The sequence below is a fragment of the Eleutherodactylus coqui genome, chromosome 7 (assembly GCF_035609145.1).
Source record: "Eleutherodactylus coqui strain aEleCoq1 chromosome 7, aEleCoq1.hap1, whole genome shotgun sequence".
Classification (NCBI taxonomy): Eukaryota; Metazoa; Chordata; class Amphibia; order Anura; family Eleutherodactylidae; genus Eleutherodactylus; species Eleutherodactylus coqui.
The window spans coordinates 221,955,369-221,979,005 of NC_089843.1; the positions used below are offsets into that span (position 1 = coordinate 221,955,369).

Sequence of the window (23,637 nt, forward strand, 5' to 3'; positions counted from 1 at the left end):
AGGAGCTATTTGCAGAGCCCAGCATGTGATTAATCTCACGCCCAGCTGTGCAGGCAGCTGTATTGTTCTGCTTGTGGTTGCCAGCGGATTACAATGTTATCTGCCAACTCCTGTGCAGATAACAGTGTGCGGTCTACTGAGATAAATGTGTTTGCTTTACCTCTCAGTAACTAAACCATGGATTTTAAGTTCACCTTAAAATCGTCATTCAAACAAAAAGTCCCCGATGCCCGCGTTTACATGTAATGATTATTTTCCGTCGTTTGAACGAATTTTGAGCGTCAATCGTTACGTGTAAATGGGCCTTAACATGCCTTATTAATTGAGTTATTAGTCCGTGTATAAATTTCTAGAAAAAAAATTGTTAATGCCACAATAATAATTTTTTTATCAATAGATCTATTTGGAAGTGGCATCACCTGACCGGCGGCTTGGCACTCATTAGAGGCTGCCGGGTGGCATGTAATGGGGCGGGATGTATTGGGAGGTGAGGGGGAGGTGGCTGCCAAAAATTAGCTGCAGAGATGTAGCTGATTCCTGGTCAAAAACCGCACTGATGGTGCAGATATTGATGCGGTATTTTATGCGGATTTTGCCACTGAACTTTGCGCTATGTGTGAACGCACACTGCAAGGATTTCATACGGACAAGTAGAGCTCCGAGTCGGTAGAGAGTAGGACGGCTTCATGTAAGGGTGCGTTATAATATCCAGCATATATCAGAGCTTATCGCATCACCTTCAGCCATTTTCAATACTCATATCTTATTTTGCTGACATCTGTAAGAAAATCCTAGGGTGCTTTTACACAGGACAATCCGTCGGACGGGATGGACAGGCGATGCTTCTACCCAGGAACGGGCATTGCTGAGGAGGAGCAGTCGAGGATGTTTTCGGGCCGCCCGCCTCCATTCACAGTAAGCAAGCAGTTGTTCATAAGTGAACTGCCTGTTGACACCGAATGATAATTCGTCCAATTTTCTGCATGCAGGAACTGAATGACGAATGAGAAGTGAATGACTTCTTGTTCATCACTTGCCCGCTGCATGCATGTACACTGAGCGATAATCGTTTAGAGTCTCGCTGGATTGCGTGAACCTGAATGATAACCGTTCCGTGTAAAAGCACCTTTAGCTCGCAGCCTGTCACTGCCTATAAAGAGATATTCGCTAAAGTCTGGTAAATATAAGTTGTGACATCCTTATCTATTCCCGGTAGCAGATTACAATTAGGGGGAAGTGTTAAAACAAGTGTAACATAAACAGTATTGATATTCTCAATTTCTACCATATTAGGACCCTTTCACACGGGCTGATAATTATCCAGATTCCCGTGATCCAGCGTGTAGATGCATGCACCGACTGAACTACGAACAACGATTTATTCGCTTATCATTCCTCATTCAGTTTCCGCACGCAGAAGTGAACTACGATCGGCCGTGTCAACAAGTTCATATATGAACGACTGCCTGCTTACTGTGAATAGAGGTGGCTGGAACGCTCCCCGGCTACTCCGCCTGCATTCACTAGCAATGCTTGTGCAGCGTCCGAGGTGCGGGGCCCCAACCTAGGAGACAGCAGGGTAGAGTTTAGGCCTTGTCACAGGGCTCCACCGTCTCCCACCCGGAGGGTAACTAGGGACGCATCCACGGGGCTGAGGGCAGGCTATTAACCCTTTGCAATCCAATTTTGGATTCAGGGTTTCCTAGGGGGTTTTCTCCTTTTGCCATTATACAATGGCGCCATCTGCTGGCTAGAGCCAGTACTGCAGTGTGGGACATGCTGGAGAGGCCTCCGACAACAGAGCAGCCAGTAATCTGCAGTAAGAATATCCTGCTGGACGTCTTCCGACATCGGAGCTGTACAGCCTTCAATCAAAATGTCTTTAGATGTCAGACAGTGGATTGGAAAGGGTTAAATAGGGGTAACCCAACTGCAGTTTACCTTAGTCTTTTGTCACGGGTGACGCCACCGTTCTGTCCTCTGCGGTGAATTCCAGAAGATGTAACAAAGAGTCCTGTTCCGTGCTGCGGAATAAGTTGGAGCTATACAAATAACAAGTCCCTTTCCCTCCAAACACACAGAGTTGACTTTTAAAGGCTGAACCGGGAACGGTCGGTAAAGCCGTTTACTTGCAGAAGAACTAGAACAAACTTGGAAAACAATCCATAACAATTTACACGGAGGACTGTCTTGCTCCTTAGTGATGAAGCCTTGGTAGAAGGGACCGAGGACACACACCATCCTCTCAGCTTCCTCCGTCTTCTCTACACACAGACTAAAGGTGCCTGAGTGCAGACAGGCTCCTGCCTTGAGTATCCCAAACAGAAGACTGATAGAAAGACCTCACTCACACACCTTGCAACCATATATGTAAAACAAGGTCACATGACATACAAACGATACATTTCCAGACATAACCCAGACAGTAACCCATTCAGTGCTGCAGCTATGCAATACACATCAAATTCACTCACATAGAGGACACTGACAATACATAGGCACAAGACATATAGAGATCATTCAGAAACGTCTAGAGAGTTCTGTACATTGACTTCTGTACACTAAACTTGTTTCTGTGTAAAAGCATCGGAACGATCATCGCTGGGACGACTGAGGGCTCTCTGTGTAAAAGGACGCATGTTAAAAGCACAATGAAAACATTTTTATTTAATATTTTTACCTATTAGTACGGAGTAAAGTTGATGCAGTACTAAAAGGGGATGGTACTGGTGTATCTTGTCTCCACCACATGAATGGGTGGAGACGTGAAAAGTGATAGGTAACGCCTTGTTACTGCCCATATAAGGCCCCTCAGCTTCCAACTTGTTAGGCACTGTTGTTGCTGCAACCGTCCACAGTGCCCCTGTCCCCCCCAGTCCGCTAACACCTCCGCTCCCATACTCCCATACCTCCGCTGGTGACACTCTCCTCCCTGCTGTACCGCCATTCACCATAGCTTCAAGGGATGTGGCCGCTGAAGGCTACTCCGCTCCCCTGTGTGTGTTTCTTGGCAGCGGCGGCCGTGACAGCTTGGGAAGGGAGCGCAGGGGGATGCAGCTGCTGAAGGCTACTCCGCTTCCCTGTGTGTGTGTCTCAGGCTCTCGGCAGCAGCGGCCGTGATAGCTAGGGAAGGGAGCATAGGGTGTGAGCGCAGTTCAGAGCAAAGGGGCTGACACAGAGCGGGTCCAGCATCTGGGGCCCGGGGATGACATTACATATTGCAGGCACCCCGGCGGTAAGGCTCACAGTGGGGAACATTGCTAGGAGGCTGGCGGGGACAGGCACAGCGAGGGACGGGATCGCCCCTGCCGCTTTATGGAGCTGAATGAGGCTAGCAAAGGCCAGAGGAGCTTACGTGCCAGAAGGATGACAGTGGATAAAGAGAGGTGGGGGCCAATCGGCACCCATTCTTGTGGTGGAGACAAGATACACCAGTACCAAAGGGGAAAACCCTCCTTTTTCAAGATCAGTAGTGGTCCCAGAGGTTGGACCCCCTCGGTCATAAATAATGGTATTTTATGCTGATGAAGGGAATGACCAATTGATCTGAATCCGTTTTATAACAAATGAGTTTTGTGGAGTTGATTCTTCAGTGAATGGTTTTTGGGAACACTCCTGCTTAGCAACAATGTACACCAATGTAATTCTGCCCAAGATATATTCTAAGGCTGGCTGCACACCGATGGATTTGGATTACGGAATCTGGGAATGGCGTCCGCCTCCAGGTTCCGCAGCAAATACCTATCATAGCATGCTATGGAAGAGCGCTTTTTCCTGCACACGGGCGGAAACCAATTGCTATTCTCCGTTCGCAGAGGAAAAATCACAGCATGTTCTATTTTTGTTTGGGCTCTGCACAGACAGCTTCCATTGAACTCAATGGAAGCCGTCCGACCCACAGCCCTTCCACAATTGACATTGGGGAAAGATCGCTGGACCCGGGTCATTACCTATGGATGGCACGAGAAGATCTGTACTGCGCCTGTCCGACAGCTCACTGGCCGAACTGTCCGCAGTACAGAAGGCTGCCTGCACGCGACAAGAAATGACAATAAGACGGGGTCACTAGCCGGCCACAGGGAGCGCCATCCCACATCCGGAATCCGATGTGTGCAGCCGGCCTAAATCTAATGCTTTACATCAGGTGGTTGCATTTCATGGGCCCAGAATATCCCACATTATCACTGACCGCAGTGTTGTTCTCACAATACTATTGCAGTAACGCAGAATAACCCGGCATGATAGATATTGAGTCTGGATGGGAAACCGTCTGGAACAATCAGATAAACATCTGAAACATATTAGTAACTACTGCTATTCTGCATTTACTGAACCCGCTTGTCTCATAGACTTATTATGTTCTTCAGGTAACTGGAATTACTTTGGCTGGGGGGAGCAGCACAGTAAGTATGACACCGGCGCACTCGGCATGCTGTGCTATTCTTTCCTGTTCAAACATCTCCATCCAGCATTAATGTTTGTGGAGGATGGTTTTGCGTAATCAGTGATGCCAAAATGCATTAATTATACAATTACTTTCAGTAGAGTGCATGCATATCCGTATATCAGGGAGCAAATTAACGAGCGCTAGCCGCAATAACTACTGCGAGCTTCTTGCTTGTGTGAGTCATTCTGCTTTCTGAATACATCCTCATTGATGTAACTGTATGTGTCAGACCTGAAGATCCCAATATTACAATGTTTACTAGATTTGGCCAAACAAACCTTTTTATTAAACAAAACATTTCCACATTTTCTCTATCCGAAGTAAAAGCAAACATGAACTCTGTTCTTTCACGCAAGGTCATACATAGCAATAGAGGCGGCCCATGTGGCTTCTATAGAAGAGAGAGGACCCAGTCCTGATAGTCATGGTAGGTCCCAGTCTTGGACTATTGGGTGGAAGACTTCCCTCTGAGGAGGAACTGAATTACCAGCAAACAAGGGATTGAGGAATTGGCCCAAAGATTATGGAAAGGGCTGGAGGGCAAAATAAACACCAGGCTTTCCGTCCTGGCTAGCAAAACATGGCACCCGACTGAGGGCCTGGGCATATGTCAGCCCCGAGCAGGTGCCTGAGCCTCGTGGGGCACTCGGGGTGGTATAAATCTGCTCTTTGTTCTTTGAAATCGGTTTTATCTGCGGTTGTAATTGACTATGGCAATGGCACTGCATGAAGCTGTTTGCCCCCCGCTCCACTGTCCAGCGCCTTTTCTGCTATGCAGACAGTGCAATGGTGTCATCGAACTACCAGTATTATTCTGCATGCTCCTGGCCCGAAGAGGCCAAAGCAGAGGATGGAGGATGCAGTGGGATGGGAGTGTGATGGAGGTGAGTGTGTTTATTATTTTATCTTATTGCTGGGACACAATTAAGCCTATAAATGACTCAGGGACCACAGTGAGGCCTATAAATAACTAAGAAGCACATAAGGACTCCCACTGACTCTGTTGCCCAAGTGCTCACATAAGCCTAGAACCAATCCTCCTGGGGGCCCAATTTGAACTTTACTATGTGTTCCCTCATTTCTGTGTATGTTACTGGCTTCCAGGGAGGGTTAGTTTAATATAGCAGCATAGTATGTAAGGCTGAAAAAAGACAGATGTCCATCCAGTTTAGCTTATTACCCCCAATGTTGATCCAGAAAAAGGCAAAAAACCCACAATGAAGTAGAAGCCAATTTTCCTCATTTAGGGGAAAAATTCCTTCCTGACTTCATAATGGCAATCGGAATAACCCCCGGATCACCGACCCTCCTGAAGTTATTAATGATTATAATATTTGATATGACTGTTAATAAATAGTTAGAATCCTAGAAGGGTAGAGTTGGAAGGTCCTCCAGGGTCATCTGGTCCTCCTGGGTCATTGGACCCTCCAGGGTCATTGGGACCAACCCCCTGCTCAATGCAGGATCACTAAATCATCCCAGACAGATGTCTGTCCAGCCTTTGAACACTTCCATTGAAGGAGAACTGCCCACCTCCCGTGGCAACCTGTTCCACTCATTGATCCCCCTCACTGTCTAATATCTAATCTGTGTCTCCTCCCTTTCAGTTTCATCCCATTGCTTCTAGTCTTTCCTTGTACAGATGAGAATAGGGCTGATCCCTCTGCACTGTTACGGCCCTTCAGATATTTGTAGACAGCTATTAAGTCTCCTCTCAGCCTTCTCTTCTGCTAAACATTCCCAGATCCTTTAACCGTTCCTCATAGGACATGATTTGCAGACCGCTCACCATCTTGGTAACTCTTCTCTGAACTTGCTCCAGTTTGTCTATGTCTTTTATAAAGTGGGGTGCCCAGAACTGGACCCAGTATTCCAGATGGGGTCTGACTAAGGCAGAGTAGAGGGGGATAATGACCTCCCGTGATCTAGACTCTATGCTTCTCTTAATACATCGCTGACTTACTTCTGCTGTCAAGGAAATCCTCATCTTCCTTAATGAGTTACAATGTAGCTATTCTCTCCTGAAGACGTGGAACTTTTTCCTCTAATACAGACACAAGCTTACATTTCTGGCCGGTGAAGTTTGGCTTTTCCTCTGGTCGGTCTGTAAACATGTAGCCTACGTTGCAGCTCCCCATATGGCTCCTCTTCCCCCCATGTTGCACGCAGTCAGTTGATGTCACTTCCAAACTTCTAATAGTAAACAATTCTGGTAATGATATTTAACCCTATAAGTGTTAGTTCCGGCACACGGTCTGGTGATGTCCTGCGAGCAGCTAGACCCAGCGATCATCCCACTCACAGCGACTCTTCACTCTTCCCAAAATGCACCAGGAATGAGCACATTATATTCCCGGAGCTCCAATCCCTGGAAAATTTAGGCAAATAGTATAATGAAATTTAATCTACAGTATTTCCTGCCATCGGGCTGTGAGGTCTGCACCGCTTCCTATTAGCTGGCCGTACAGTGGGGTTTATTTTGAGATTTACCAGCTATTTATTAAGAATCCGTTTTCTATTCCTGCTGCAGTGAGGTCCGGCCCGGGCTTTGCATATATCCATGGCTTGCTCCTGCTTTGGAAATGTTAGGTTTCGGTCTGTACTCTGATATTCTTGTTCACCTGTGTTTTTCGGTTTGCCGTGTCCATTCACAGTACTGCAACCAATGGAACGCTTGGTAAATGCATTTAGAGTGTAAATGTTGTACAGCACAGGCAATTGTATTTAATCAGTCTATGTTTTTAGTAGATAAAGCCCCCTGAGATGCTGATCCTACCCCTGTCCTGCTATGAGGAGTGCTGCTAGAGAAAATCCCTATTCAGCATAGTTGAATAGGGCGAGCGGGCACGGGGAGCTCTGCCACCCTGCGCCTGCAGACACCGCACTAATGACAATTAGTGTTTTTTAAACAATTCCCCTATACACTTTGTCAGTGTCTTGGTGTGGTCAGTGTTACATCCAATGCACCAAGAGACAGAATAAGTGCATCAGGTCTCCGCGGGGAATGGGTGCGATATGAGGAAGAGAGACCGTATGCAGCACAGGATGGCTTCTCCTCACGCAGTACCCATGACCCTCAGCATTAGGCTGCCTGTCCACGGCCATGACGGAATATTACTAGCGATATTCCGGCACAGGGGAGGAGGGGGAGGCACGGACAGGTCTCTGCAATGAGCCTATCTAATAGATAGGCTCACCGCCGAGAATCACAGCAAATCGCAGCATGCCACGATTTTATTCCTGCAAGCGGAGAATCGCTATGCGTCTCCGCTCGCGGATGTCGGGCTGCACTTTCCATAGTTAGTCTATGGAATACTTTTTGTAGCGTGATCTGTGGGCGATTTATCGCCGCGGATCACGCTATAACTATCGCCCATGGACAAGCAGCTTTATTAGAAGAACTGTTGGGCAGAGGTGTAACTATAGGGGATGCGGTTGCATCCAGGCCCAGGTGCCTTAGGGGGCCCATAAGGCCTCTCTTCTCCATATAGTAAGCCCAGTACTAGGAATAAAGCATAATAGTTGGGGGCCCTGTTACAGTTTCGCATTGGGGCCCAGAAGCTTCCAGTTACGCCTCTGCTGTTGGGGTAAAGAATTCTAGAATTAGCAGCAAATAATGAAAGAAAATATACTATATAACATTTCCAGTGCTGTGCCTGCAGTGCAGCGGAGAGTGCGGGCGCAGGGTAGCAGAGGTGATTGCTCGCCCTATTCAGCTTTCCCTAGTGACACCCCTCATTGCAAGATAGGAGCAGCATCTAAAGGTGTTTTTCTACTAAAACATACCGAATAGGCTAATTAAATACATTGCAAAAATGCTTAGAATCGCTTAATCTGGATGCTGAAAGAATGAAAGGACAGTTAGTTTCAAGTATAAATTGGAATGACTGATTTTGCTTTCTTATAAGGTTTTTTATTTCTTAAACCTAATGTACGTCATGCCTTAAGACTTGCATCTAACACCTCCACGGTGTGACATCTCAGATTCACTATGGAAGCCTCCAAGAGGTGATCACACATACCTGACATTGCCTGCTAACAAAGAGCGTGTGAATGTGGGCGGTTTGCAAGTGCCGGGCATCACATTGCATTATTCTAGCCCAGAACTACTATTAGCATTTCCTTCCTTAAAGAGAAGAAATCCCCCCAGCCTAGAGGTTTGCCCTCAGCAGGGGCTGTCACTGATTCCTTTCCCTTCTGTCCAGCAGTGAATGTGAGGTCACTCTGACCGGCCAGTCACTATGCAGAGGGGAAAAGGGATTAATGGCCCTTTAACACCAAAGGAGAAGCTCACGTTTGCCCGAGCGAATGAGCTGGTGATGTCATCACCTCGTGCCGCCTGTGTAGACAGGCAAGTCACCGTTGGCAATCGTGAACTTCACGTTCGGTGTTTCACATATTAGGTGCACATTACGGTTGGCACGGTGCAGAAAGCAGACCCAAAAACAGCGTACAGCACGCTGAGAGCACTGAGATATGATTTGATCACAATATGACCAACATGCGTGCTAAGAACCTCAAATTTACATACATCGTAAATATACAATACCAGTAATCTAGTTCGAAATTCCACATAAAAGTCTGCCCCTTTTGGTATGGATTTTGGTGCTGATCTGCAGAGGATCCACCACCATGCTAAAATGTAGCTGCCAGCCCTTATGCAGCTCTGCGCCCGGCTGGTTGAGCTGCAGCTTGCCCGTGTTGCCTGAGATGACATCACAACACTGTTTCTTACTATGATGACATCACAACACTGTTTCTTACTATGATGGGGGAAGAGGACACTAAAAAAAAAAATTGCAGAGGTCGTCCTCTAACCGAAGTCTGGCCCTGCTTGTATAGTGGTGCTTGGAAGGCTGGAAACCCTTCAGAGTTTTCATATTTCTGCTCAGATTTGATCTAAGACTACATCAGGTTTTCACACAAGTAATGGTTGATTAGTCCTGATCATCGGCCTGGAAGAGTTTTAGTCCATTCCTCTGTATAAAGCTCTGTTCTGTCAGCGGGTTTCCTCCCATGAGCCGCGCACTTCGGGTCCTTTCACTACATTTCTATAGGATTATGGTCCGGACTTTGACTTGGCCATTCCAACTGCTTGACTTTATCCTTCCTTGACCTTTCTTTTGTTGCATGCCTTGTTCAGTGTCTTCTAATGGTGGACTCATAAACTTTAAGTTGCCTACAGGTTACCTTGGGTTCCTTTGTGACCTCATGGCCATTTATATGCCTTGCGCACGGCGTGATCATTGTTGGTCGACCGCCTCTGGGGAGGCTAATAATGACCATGAAATTCCTCCCATTTGGTTTTCTAACCTTCTCCAGCCTGATGAGCATCAACAAGAACTCTTCTTCTGAGGTCCCCAGTAATCTCCTATGTGTGTGCCATGATACACCTCCACAAACATGGAATGTGTGTTGTGAAGATCAGACTTTGATAGATTCCTGTTCTATGAAGCAGGTCAGCCGCTCACACCTGAGTCATCCCATTGATTGAAAACACCTGACTCTAATCCTAAGGCCGCCTGCACATGGGCGGATTTGCATTGTGGAATCGGAGCTGGCGTCTGCCTGCAGCTTCCACAGCAAATACCACCCATAGCATGCTATGGAAAAACGTGCTTTCCTCTACACTAGCGGAAAGCGATTTTCCGCTCGCAGAGCATGCTGCGGTACTGTGAAGATTCCGCATGGACGGCTTCCATTGAAGTCAATGGAAGCCATCCGACCCGCAGCCCTTCTGCAATCATCATTGCGGAAAGGTCGCGGAACCCGCATCATTGCCTAGCAACAGTGCAGCATTATCTGTACAGCACATGTGCGCTGGGGCGCCAGCCATCCACAGCACAAATAAGAAGAATCCGGACGGGTACGCAGGGGTCACCAGCCGGGCACAGGGTCAGATTCCACTGTGGGATCCGAACCAGACGTGTCCAGGCAGCCTAAAGGTTCACATACTTTTGCCCTCCAAAGACATGTGATATTGGTTCATTTTACAAGTCTGGTATTTTTTAATCATTTGTTTGATTTGGTTCTATTTATCTACTTTTAGGACTTCTGATATAGTTTTAGGTCACATGATGAAGGTTTCCTAAACTTTTAATCAGTCCCGTGTATACTGAGGGATTCGTTACATGATGAATGACATCTTCTTTAACCAGAGTTGCCCTTTACTTTTATGTTAACCCTCAAGAAATTGATCTGTAGGCAAAAAACAGAAAAACTGACTTGGGGTAGGCAGATCTACTCTCTGACAGCGGTCTCAGCGATGTACAACTAGACTGTCTGCAGCCCTCTCTTACATGTTACTTTGCTATCTATGATGTTTTCTCTATTTCTCTCACAATTAGTAACATAGTATGTTATGCTGAAAAAAGAGACATGCCCATCAATTTAGCCTCCTACCCCCCAATGATGATCCAGAGGAAGGAAAAACTACCATGAGGTAGAAGCCAATTTTCCTAATTTAAAGGAAAAAAATTCCTTCCCGACTCCAATCTGGCAATCGGAATAATCCCCGGATCACCGACCCTCCTGAAGTTATCAGTGATATAACATGTCATATTGTGTTCACCATCACCATGTCCTCAGGCATAGAGTTCCATAGTCTCATTGCTCTTACAGTAAAGAACCCCCTCCTGTCAGTGTAGAAACGTTTCCTCTTTTTACAGTCACAGTCCTGGGTATAATAGATGATGGGAGAGATCTCTGTACTGACCCCTGATATATTATATATAGTTATTAGAGCGCCCCCTTGTTACAGTCCTGGGTATAATAGATGATGGGAGAGAGCTCTGTACTGACCCCTGATATATTATATATAGTTATTAGAGCGCCCCCTTGTTACAGTCCTGGGTATAATAGATGATGGGGGAGAGCTCTGTACTGACCCCTGATACATTATACATAGTTATTAGAGCGCCCCCTTGTTACAGTCCTGGATATAATAGATGATGGGAGAGATCTCTGTGCTGACCGCTGATATATCTGTACATAGTTATTAGAGCGCCCCCTTGTTACAGTCCTGGGTATAATAGATGATAGGAGAGATCTCTGTACTGACCCCTGATATATCTATACATAGTTATTAGAGCGCCCCCTTGTTACAGTCCTGGGTATAATAGATGATAGGAGAGATCTCTGTACTGACCACTGATATATCTATACATAGTAATTAGAGCGCCCCCTTGTTACAGTCCTGAGTATAATAGATGATGGGAGAGATCTCTGTACTATCCCCTGATATATCTATACATAGTTATTAGAGCGCCCCCTTGTTACAGTCCTGGGTATAATAGATGATGGCAGAGATCTCTGTACTGACCCATTAAATATTATACATAGTTATTAGAGCGCCCCCTTGTTACAGTCCTGAATATAATAGATGATGGGAGAGATCTCTGTACTGACCCCTGATATATTATACATAGTTATTAGAGCGCCCCCTTGTTACAGTCCTGGGTATAATAGATGATGAGAGAGATCTCTGTACTGACCCCTTAAATATTATACATAGTTATTAGAGCGCCCCCTTGTTACAGTCCTGAATATAATAGATGATGGGAGAGATCTCTGTACTGACCCCTGATATATTATACATAGTTATTAGAGCGCCCCCTTGTTACAGTCCTGGGTATAATAGATGATGAGAGAGATCTCTGTACTGACCCCTTAAATATTATACATAGTTATTAGAGCGCCCCCTTGTTACAGTCCTGGGTATAATAGATGATGGGAGAGATCTCTGTACTGACCCCTGATATATCCGTACATAGTTATTTGAGCGCCCCTTGTTACAGTCCTGGGTATAATAGATGATGGGAGAGATCTCTGTACTGACCCCTGATATATCTATACATAGTTATTAGAGCGCCCCCTTGTTACAGTCCTGGGTATAATAGATGATGGCAGAGATCTCTATACTGACCCCTGATATATCTATACATAGTTATTAGAGTGTCCCCTTGTTACAGTCCTGGGTATAATAGAGAGATCTCTGCACTGACCCCCTGATATATTATAAATGGTTATTAGAGTGCCCCCTTGTTACCGTCCTGGGTATAATACATGATGAAAGAGATCTCTGTACTGACCCCTGATATATTGATACATCGTTATTAGAGCGCCCCCCTTGTTACAGGTTGCTCACCTTTGTACCCACTCAAGCTCTGATTTGTCCTTCTTGAGTACCGGTGCCCAAAACGGTCCACAATATCCCATGTGTGGTCTGACCAGTAACTTGTAAAGAGGAAGAACAATGTTCTCACCATGCGCCCCTAGACCTCTTCTGATGTCCGAAGATCCTATTTGCCTTGGCAGCAGCTGCCTGACACTGGTTGCTCCAGTTCAGCTTACAGTTAACTAAAACCCCCAAGTCCTTTCCCATGTCGGACTTACCCAGTGGTTTCCCATTTAGTGTGTAATGGTGACATGTATTTCCCTGCCCATGTGCAGAACATTACATTTATCAGTGTTACACCTCATTTTCCACTTTTATGCCCCCAACTTATCCGGATCCATTTGTAACCCATTCTATCCTCTGTTGTATTAATATATGTTTCTAGTGACTTATGTACTAATGCATTGTACATATCTATGACCATGTGACACATTGTTTTGTCACATGTAACACCGCCCTCTCTCTTCGGAGCGCTCCTGCTCAGTTGGCCGTTTTCATTTCATTCCAGCCCCATATATCACTATATAGGTCCTCTTCAGCTGCCGGAATGAACCAAAAATGGCCAAGTGAGCAGGAGCGCTCCGAAGTGAAAGGGCGGTGTTCTTTAATAATCGTTATTGTTGGAAATACATTGTCCCTTTGTCTTTGTTTGAACATGCTGACGTAATGACAAACAATCACAGGCTTCTAAGAAGTACAATAGTAAACTTTGACTTCTTATACTAATATACTGTATGACAATTTTTTTTAAATACATGTAAGTTCTTCTATCATTAAGAGGTAAAAGAAACTTTTTCTTTTAAAAAAATGTAAAATCCAGTACTCCATCCGCCCCTAACACTTTAAGTAACTGTCTAGTCAAGAGGTCAATATGATACACAAGTCATTACCTGATGATTACATATTATTTCTTTTCTTCACACCTTCCTGCTTGGCTGCTATTTAACTCATCTCTATTAGGACAGAGCTGTGATCTGTGACTACAGTTTATCTACAGTGCCACAGAGGGTGTGTGGTAGTCTGAGACACACCCCCTTGCCTTCTGATTGGTTTAGGCTGCTGATCTCTCCCTCCCCTGCTGCTTTACTTCTTGGCTGTCCCGGCTCACCAGGATATCAGTGCTTGAAGAGCAGATTTCCAGGACAGCAGGGGCAGAATGACTGTAACGTACAGATTACTAAACCACCAGGGATTATATACTCATTTATCAAGTCATTTCTACATGTCCACCAAGAAAAATGAGCCGGTAGGGTCCCTTTAAATCACATATCAGACACTAGAGGCCACCTACACTGATGCCAAGTCTACTCTATATCCGGGACTCGTGAAACTGTATTTATTAACCATCTTTCTGTAATACTTTATCAATAAAGACAGAGAAAAGATCTTCTAGCTGTTAAATGGCTGCTCCTATAGCAGCCCCCTGGGCACCATGACATGGATGATGGTCTACAATGAAGGTTGCCAATTATCCTAATTTACTGTTCTATGTTTTATTATGAAAGCTCCTTATTCCCATCCGTGTAAGACCACTGTTCTTGATTCCTATTGCTTGCAGACAACGAGGATCCTGATAGCGCCGTGGATGACCGTGACAGTGATTACCGAAGCGAAACTAGCAATAGTATTCCTCCAGCATATTACTCCACCTGCCAGCCCAACGCCTCCGTACATCAGTACCCGGTACGCCATCAGTACAGCTCCCACGGATCATACACTGACTCGGTACACAGTTATGAAATGGATTTCTCTGACCATCGACTAATCAGGTACAGATGCCAATCAGTCGCCGACACTAATATGTTGCTGCTCTAAATGTCATCTTATGTAATAGAACTGAACATCATTCTGCATTAATACCTGATGGATGGCAGAATGGAGGGGCGTGTGTTACCCCCTCTGACCTGTCTCCTCTCTCCCCGGATGGCAGGCGTTACGATAGTGCAGACTCCGCCACAAATGGGCGCAGTGATGTGGAGTCTGCCTCTGGTTCAAGCCGCCTCACCAGCCGGCAGCATTCTCTGGAGAGCCGGCAGTCAATTGACCTGTCCGATAGGTGGGTCAGTCCCAAGATGTTGCAGTGTGAGTGCTGCAGAGTCCCGTGCTCGTCCTGTGCACATGCCAAGACAGGCCATAATAGCCACCATAGCCACTTCAAGCAGACATTCACAGGGTGACTCCTTGCACACATCTTTACTTAGTCAAAGGAAGCTTTGCATCACAACACAGATTGTCCTAGAAATGTGAAGGCACAAGTCAGAGCCGCTCTCAATGTAGTGGATATTGAGAGTAACAGTCAAAATTAAAAATCTGCACTCCGAATTGTAACTTTTTGTCATTAAACTAGATGAAGTTTTCAAATAAGTTTGTAGTAGAACAGATAAGACCTGCGAAGCTGAGCTGGTTCTCTGATAATTCCTTACTGTGACCCAACCCAACACACAGCCGTCACTCACACATCGACTATTCAATCTAGTAACAAGTAGATGCATGAAAACTAAGTGCTAACTGGAATCGATGTATCACAACTCCTTCAGCGCGAGTCGGATAGTAAGAGAATGGTGGAGAAACCCCAGGAGATAAAATAGGATTTGGAGACATTGTCCTCTTTTTCAAGACTGATAGACTGAATTTTTTAAATACAGGGAAGGATCCCAATACAGAGTAGGTGCAGCCGGCCCCAAGGACCGTCAGACCCAACTGGGTAAACATTTAGACAACAGGATTCCAAAACGATTAACAAATTGGGGTATGAGGTGCAATCCATAGACACATCTAATCACATGAGATGGAGACTGGCCAAACTTTTCTGTTTATTTATAAAACCAGCACATGTTTACACGTTTCGAGGTCAGCAGACCCCTTCCTCGGTGCTTGCTGAGGACAAACTTCTGGATTAGCTGAATCTTCTCTCAAACACACTGTCAGCTGCCAGACGTTTGTCCCCAGCAAGTACTGAGGAAGGGGTCTGCTGACCTCAAAACGCGTATACATGTGCTGGTTTATTTTCTGATTGTAGATGTTTTTATTCTCTTGTCTGTACATGACTGTGAGGGCGGACATTTGTTTTGAGCTACCTTTCACAGCACTTAGAGATATGCTTTAGAGCAGCTTCAATCCTGTATTATCTACATATCGGTGTCACCGCTTAGTGTGATCCTGCCTGTCATGTTAGGCCACTTTCAAACGGCCGAGAAAAGACTAGGTACGTAGGGTCTCCATCTGGGGTCAGAGCCGGATTCCGCTGCGGGCTCTCGCATTCGGAATCTGACCTGTCCGTGTGAGACCGGCCTTATAGTGTCTGTTCTAGTGAAACCTTCACTCCTTTAACTCCTTCAGTGGTAGGTTTATTATTACCATGTCGTGCCTCACAGGGCAGTTTTTTTTTAACTGAGTCAACAGTGCAATAAAAACCCCGGAAGATTTCAGATGACAACCCAGTGCCCTGCACATTTCAGCACTAGAGCTGCCCACGGAAATCTTCCAGGGTTTAACTGCATGGAGATTTTCTGGGCGTGCCACTTAAGGGGTTAAAAGAGAACGCTGCTAAGAATTGTGGCATTTTTACAGTAATTTCGAGTGGCATTTCACAGCGTTTGACAGTGCTTTTCAACCCATCCCATCATTGCGATGGGGTGCATTAAAAAACTGTGGAAATAGTGAAAAATAGAACAGACAGCACTCTGAGAAGTCCCATTAGAACCAATGAGCACATTGTACCGCGGTTAGCACGTCGTCCCAAGTGGTAAAAAGCGATGTGTGTGAGAGTGGCCTAAGAATCCCAAGTGATCCCCGTACTTCTGCCAGATACTCCGGTAAGTGGAGCCTGAAACTGGCATAGCTGCAGGATTTTGATACGGAATTGCCGGCAGGATTCTGCTATTTTCCATTTCACACCAGCGTTCGCACGTTAGCAGTGTGGGTTTGGGGGCTGAATATTCCGAAGGAGGGCAGATTGTGCAACATTGTTGCAGAATATTCCGTCCTGTTTAAATGGTCCCTCAGGGCGAGCACCCACTGGCGTTTGCGTTTTCCGCGGCGTTTTTCGCGGCGTTTTCGCGGCGTTTTCGCGGCTTTGCCATTAATTTCCATGGAGAAAAATAAGGACACATATGCAACTGACAGTTCCTATGTTAAAAACGCAAACGCAATGCAAAAAAAACGCCAGTGGACAGGAACACATGTTATCTCTATGCCTGTGCAGGAAAAACGCAAAACGCAAAACGCAAAACGCAGGTAAAAAAACGCCAGTGGGTGCTCGCCCTTAGGCTGATCCTAAGGCCTCATGTCCACGGGGAAAATCAGGCCTGCTACGGATTCTACATGGAGAATCCGCAGCGGGTCCCTCCTGCCCCGCGGACATGAGAGCTGAAAATAAGAATAAACTCACCCGCAGCCGACCGGGCAGATCTTCTCTTCTTCGCGGCCAGATCTTCTTTCTTTGGCCGGCGGATGTGCTCGGCACGCCGCGCGCATGCGCCGGGCACATCCGCCGGGCCGAAGAAAGAAGATCCGGCCGCGAAGAAGGGAAAACCTGCATGGTCCGCTGCGGGTAAGTTTATTCTTATTTTAGGTCTCCCGTGAATCCGGACGCCTTCCATAGGCTTCAATAGAAGCCTGCGGGAGCTGTCCCCGCGGGAGGCCTGCACCTAAATGGAGCATGTCCATTTTTTTTCATGCTCCATTTTTTTTTTAATTCACTTTTATTGACCATCCACGGGTATTTATCTACCCGCGGGTGGTCAATGCATCCCTTTGGGATGCGGATCCGTGTGCGGGTGAAGAGTTGAAATCCACTGCGGATTTTAATTCTTCTTTTCCCCGTGGACATGAGGCCTAAGAGTTCTGCTGTGGATTTGCAACCCCATTCAGTGCGGTTTAGGATGTGGATTTAGGTGTAGAATCAGCAGCAGAATTACGGCATGTGAACAAGGAGGACAGAGGCACTTTGTCACTTATTATCAATGACCACCCACCAGACTGCAGCACTGACAGTTCCATACCAAGTTAAAGGTCATGTGGGAGGGGCCAGAACTTTACACCCGTCTGCTGATCATGCCCCACTTTCCCTCAGCACTGTACAGAGAAACCCCCAGGATCAGCCATGGGAAGTTGACAAACAGGCGCCAAGAGAGAAGGGCACATGCCGTCAGTGATGATCAACCACTTCCTCCTATGGACTTGGTCCCATACCTGCCGCTCAGCTCCAGACTAATGACAGAAGGTCTCTGGGTGACCTGCTGAGGTGCCTGGTGCGAGGGACGTGGTGGCAAACAGAGGTCCTATAAGCGACGTCACGGTCCCTCTGATAGGGTAACGCAGCACCAGCTACCCTTGTCTGACTCTGCTGCACAGCGGCTCTCTGACAACTACAGTAAAAGCATTCCCCTGTGACCGCTATAGCTACGCCACTGGCCTGAAATATCCTAAGATAGCCATGGCTAGTTACTGCTGTGCTGAGAAACATCAGGGAGATGGCAGGATTTAGACGTCCTTATATGTTCCATTTACCTCTTCGGACTAATGCACATGGTGGCCATATTACGGATCCCTTCGGCCTCTAAGTTGTGCAGAACGGTAATACGGCATCCATAGACTTCCATGGAGTCCTACTGTACATATGCCTCTGATTTTCTAAGGAGTCAAATGGAGGTTGCTTCTGTGTTGGGGTCCAGTGGATGCCATATTACGGAAGGTGGAAGCACTGCGGCACTCAGAGCCCTATGGAGGCGCCCAGCCCTGCAGCCTGTAGTGGTCTGCCACCATACAGCCTCCTGGCACAGAATGAAGACCTCTAGTGAACCCCTTATCCACTAATTCATCGATTAGTTATGTAATTGTATCCGTTCCTGGTTCTCACACGGTTAATTCTAAAATTCCCAGCAGTCAAATCCTGATCAGACCTCCACTAGTGGCCAATGTGTGGAAACAGGAAGCCCTTGTTTCTACCAATGACCAGGCCCCTTAGTGACGGCCAATACAGATTAAAGACCTCATGATTGGGCTTTTAATTTGCACATACATCTTGTTGAGGCGATGGCTCAGCTGACAACTGACAGCCAGACTCCTGCTCTAACCACCAAATGCGGAGGAACCTCAGATCCTGGCAGTTGAACCCCTTAAACCCCATAGCAACTGTAGCAAGTAAGTAGATGACAGGGGAAGGGGAATCTCTCTGTCCCCCATCAGCACCCAGCAGTGTGATTGCAAGGCCTGACAAAGGCCTCCATTTCTGCCATGTAACTCAGCCTATTAGACCCCGCCTCCAGCAGAGTCTAATAGGCTGCTGTCACAGACTTAGGGCTCTTTCCCGCAAGCGTATATCAGACCGCCGTTTTCACGGTCGACCGGTATACTCTGTGATCTAATGCATTGGATTCCAATGCATTAGATCACCTGGCCGTATTCCCGCGACATAAAAGCACCCAGCCGGCCAATATAGCGCCGGCCTTTTTACGTCGGGCCCAAAAGATAGTCCTGGAACTATCTTATGGGCCGGAATACGTCGGCCGCTGCATGGGCTCCTATGGGAGCCAATGACAGCGGTCGGAGAATGGAGCTGGGAGGGAGTTTAGCATCATGACTCCTCTCTTCTCCCATTGCTGGCTGCAGACAAGGGGTGGGACAGGGGCGGAGCTATGCTCCTGCCCCTTGTCCACAGCCAGATTGGGAGGAAGAGGGGTGGGGCATCGCTTAGCACCGCCCCCACCCTGACCCCTCCCATTGCAATCAGTTGGAGCGGAGGAGAGAGGAGGGGAGTCGGCGAGGGGGAGGGAAGGGGTAACGGCATGGTGGCCTTGGCGTATATGTCACAGGGCCCATGCCGTTTGAAAACATTAGATTTGTGCGCCCGTTCACGAGTTTTTACACCCCACATCGTAGCGTATATCCACCAGCTGTGAAAACGGCAGTCGATTTATGCTCATGTAAAGAGCCCCTAGTGGAATGCACTATGTAAGTAATGCAGTGTACTATCCTAGCGAACGTACTATCGCATCTTCAAGTCCCTTAGAGGAACTAAAAAATAGCATCAAAAAAGTTCAATAAAGTTTAATTAAAAGGAAAAAATCCAGTTTAAAAAATATGTATTTTTTCCCCCATAAAAAACATTTTTAAATGGATAAAATACCAAAGAAATTTTTTTTAAATCAGCACATAGCAGGAATTACCGCGATCTCAATGAGCTAGAAGTAAGAAGGTTTTGTCATTTATCGCATATGGCGAACACCGTAAAAATAATTTTAAAAAATTAACCCAAGAATCATCAAGGCCATCTTGTCTGTACATGACTATGGGGGCGGCCATCTTGTCTGTACATGACTATGAGGCGGCCATCTTGTCTGTACATGACTATGAGGCGGCCATCTTGTCTGTACATGACTATGGGGGTGACCATCTTGTCTGTACATGACTATGGGGGCGGCCATCTTGTCTGTACATGACTATGGGGGCGGCCATCTTGTCTGTACATGACTATGGGGTGACCATCTTGTCTGTACATGTCTATGGGGGTGGCCATCTTGTCTGTACATGACTATGGGGGCGGCCATCTTGTCTGTACATGACTATGGGGGCGGCCATCCTGTCTGTCCATGACTATGGGGGCGGCCATCTTGTCTGTACATGACTATGGGGGCGGCCATCTTGTCTGTACATGACTATGGGGGCGGCCATCCTGTCTGTCCATGATTATGGGGGCGGCCATCTTGTCTGTACATGACTATGGGGGCGGCCATCTTGTCTGTACATGACTATGGGGGCGGCCATCCTGTCTGTACATGACTATGGGGGAGGCCATCTTGTCTGTACATGACTATGGGGGCGGCCATCTTGTCTGTACATGACTATGGGGGCGGCCATCTTGTCTGTACATGACTATGGGGGCGGCCATCTTGTCTGTACATGACTATGGGGGCGGCCATCTTGTCTGTACATGTCTATGGGGGCGGCCATCTTGTCTGTACATGACTATGGGGGCGGCCATCTTGTCTGTACATGACTATGGGGGCGGCCATCTTGTCTGTACATGACTATGGGGGCGACCATCTTGTCTGTACATGTCTATGGGGGCGGCCATCTTGTCTGTACATGACTATGGGGGCGGCCATCTTGTCTGTACATGACTATGAGGCGGCATTCTTGTCTGTACATGACTATGGGGGCGGCCATCTTGTCTGTACATGTCTATGGGGGCGGCCATCTTGTCTGTACATGACTATGAGGCGGCATTCTTGTCTGTACATGACTATGAGGCGGCATTCTTGTCTGTACATGTCTATGGGGGCGGCCATCCTGTCTGTACATGACTATGAGGTGGCCATCTTGTCTGTACATGACTATGAGGCGGCCATCTTGTCTGTACATGACTATGAGGCGGCCATCTTGTCTGTACATGTCTATAGGGGTCAGTGTGCAGGGAGGGGGGTGGATAGTCACAGCTTATACCTATTGTATCAGGAATAGTGGTCAGTATGAAAAATGCAGGATTTTAAGATTTTTTTTTAAATATATAGACTGTGACCGAAAATTAAAAAAAAAACACAAAAAATTCTTAGAAAATATGTTTTACACAAAAATGTTATTTATATAATGGGTCATTTTCTGATGACACCTTCCCTTTAAGAAATTTTTGTTCTCAAACAATCTAATTTCTTACAAAATAAATAAACAATAACTGGCCCTTTATCCCCTTATTACAGTTACAGAAGCCCCCGGCCTCCGGGGACGGTTCAGCTGAAAAATTGTAATTTCATGAAAAAAATAACAGTTTCAAGACCAACCAGCCAAACACTCCCCCCCCCCCCCCCCACACTCTACAAACACAGATCCTCACTATATATATATATATGCCTGTGTCCGCACTGACCAGCAGTGAGAACGCCTTCTACCTTCTCAGCTGTGCAGTCTCACTATACTTGGCCTGTCGTGGGGTGTGCATCTGTAACTCTGTCTGCATGCGCGCTTCGGGGGGGGCTTCCTGTTGCCGGGGTTTAATGTCTGATCCACATGGTTTTTACTTTGCTGCAAACTTTTAATTGACAACATTATGGTAAATTCTCGATGTATGACATCTTGGCACATGGGTTAAGGGGCGCGTAGTCAGATGGGACGGACACTCTCCAGACCGGTTCTTCTGCTGCTCCGCTGAACCTGAAATACTAAATGAAGCAACTTTGCAAATAGTTGTGATTAAAAATATAGGGGGGGATTCAGACCTCGGAGGCACCAAATGCCCCAGCAGGGGCGCCGCTGCAGACGTTTAGGGCTCCTGCACACTTGCGTTTTTTTAACGCTGATGTCTTTCTAATGTTAAAGACGCATCGCCAGTTTGTATTTTGCCATTTTCGTGTGATGCGTTTTTAACATTAGAAAGTCCCGTAGACATTGGCGAGCAGGAGAAGCTGAGGAACATTCATCAGATGGCCTGCTGAAGACTCCAGAGCGGAACTGAAACGCGTTGTCTTATGAAGAAACCTTTGGAGACACTCCAGTTACTTGTGGTTCTTCTGTAAACTGCGTCAGGAAGTGCCCATTCCAGCAGAGCATTTTGCACTTTCTATGTCTTGATTGAACACCCGGTACCTGGCCGAATCGGAGATGGATCTCCATGTGTAGCGGATGATTACCCCACAGAATACAGCACAACGGCTTCAGGTCAGTTCCTATGCCTGATATCCCCTCCCACCGTTGGCTATATTTTGGGACACATCCTATCTTCTTTCTTTATCTTTTCAGTCCCGGGGTGACTTTATTAAAGGGAATTCATCACTTATATTTCTTTTACTAATTTAAGTGAAAGGTATTTTTCTAATCTGTTTTTATTTTTGGACTGTAGGTTTTTAAATTCCATTGCGTGTTCATGACTACGGCGGCTGCCATCTTGCCTGAGCTGCAGAGATATGCCGCTTTATAGCAGAAATCATGGGGCATTCCCATAAAGGACAGGAAGGTACTCACTGAGTTTTATGGGAGCATGGTTCTGTGAGCTGTGGTCATTAAGCTAGGAGGAGGAGGAGGTGAGCTGTGTCCATCATTTATTGTGAACGGTGGATCCTATGCTATCTATATCCTTTCATTGTAAGGATGCTTAAATATTATTCTAGAGTGCGGAAAAATCCATTAACTGCGCTGCTAATCTCCCTCCTTCTCTTATTCCCATTGTTTAGCAGTTTAAGCTAAACAATGGGAATGTGTAGCTAAATGCTGCTAATCGCCCTCCCCCTTCCTTTTTTTCCAGCCCCTAATGGAGCCTATGGATACCCTTTGGCTTTGCACACCAAAGATCGGTCAAGACCTATATTTTCGCACAGCAGGGAATTTGAGTTGCTGAATGTCAGTCTCTGATGTCCTATTTTTTTTAGGTGCGATTTTTTTTTTTTTTTTTTGCTCCCCCAAAATGCTTTTGTCTGAATATGTTCATAGGAAACCATTGGTTCTAATAGTCGCTTTTTTGCGTTCCTAACTTAGCTGCGCAAATTCACTTGGCAGATTTACTATACAAAAAGCTGGTGTAAATGATATCACGAATGTATGACGGCTGTTAGTTGGAGCAGATTTCCTTTTCTGCAGCAGAGATGTACCAAAGACGTTCACGGCACTTAGCAAATTTGGCGCATTTCAATCCAGCATACTTTAGATTAAGTCCATTGATCTGAGTAAATTCTCCAAGAGTGTTTACAGCTCACCTGCAGATCTATGTATCTCCATAGTTACAGACTTCAAATAGACCTTGTGTAATCCGATCATTGCATTCGCACTCCCTCCGGTCTGTCCATTATGTTTTGTTATAGACAAGACGAAGGGAGTAGATGGAAGGGGATATGATTGCAGACAGGGTTTGTTTGTTGTCTGTTACCATGGAGACACATAGGTCTGCAGAACAGAAGTCTGCACAGATATGTGGATGGTTTTTAATCAAGACTGTTTGCAAAGTTACTTCATTCTTTCCATTTGGTTCTCTGGAGCAATAAGTATAAAGACTGTCTGTAAAAGTGTCCATAGAGGTTAGAGCAGC

At 46.3% G+C, this 23,637-nt stretch overlaps 1 protein-coding gene across 1 annotated transcript in view; it reads left to right on the forward strand.

Moving 5' to 3' along the window:
• Positions 1-23,637, forward strand: part of LOC136573203 (protein unc-13 homolog A-like) — a 178,161-nt gene that overhangs the window by 35,139 nt on the left and 119,385 nt on the right. The window contains exons 8-9 of the mRNA XM_066574475.1: positions 4,368-4,403; positions 14,182-14,392. Coding sequence (XP_066430572.1) covers positions 4,368-4,403; positions 14,182-14,392 — 247 coding nt within the window. The remainder of the gene's footprint in view (positions 1-4,367; positions 4,404-14,181; positions 14,393-23,637) is intronic.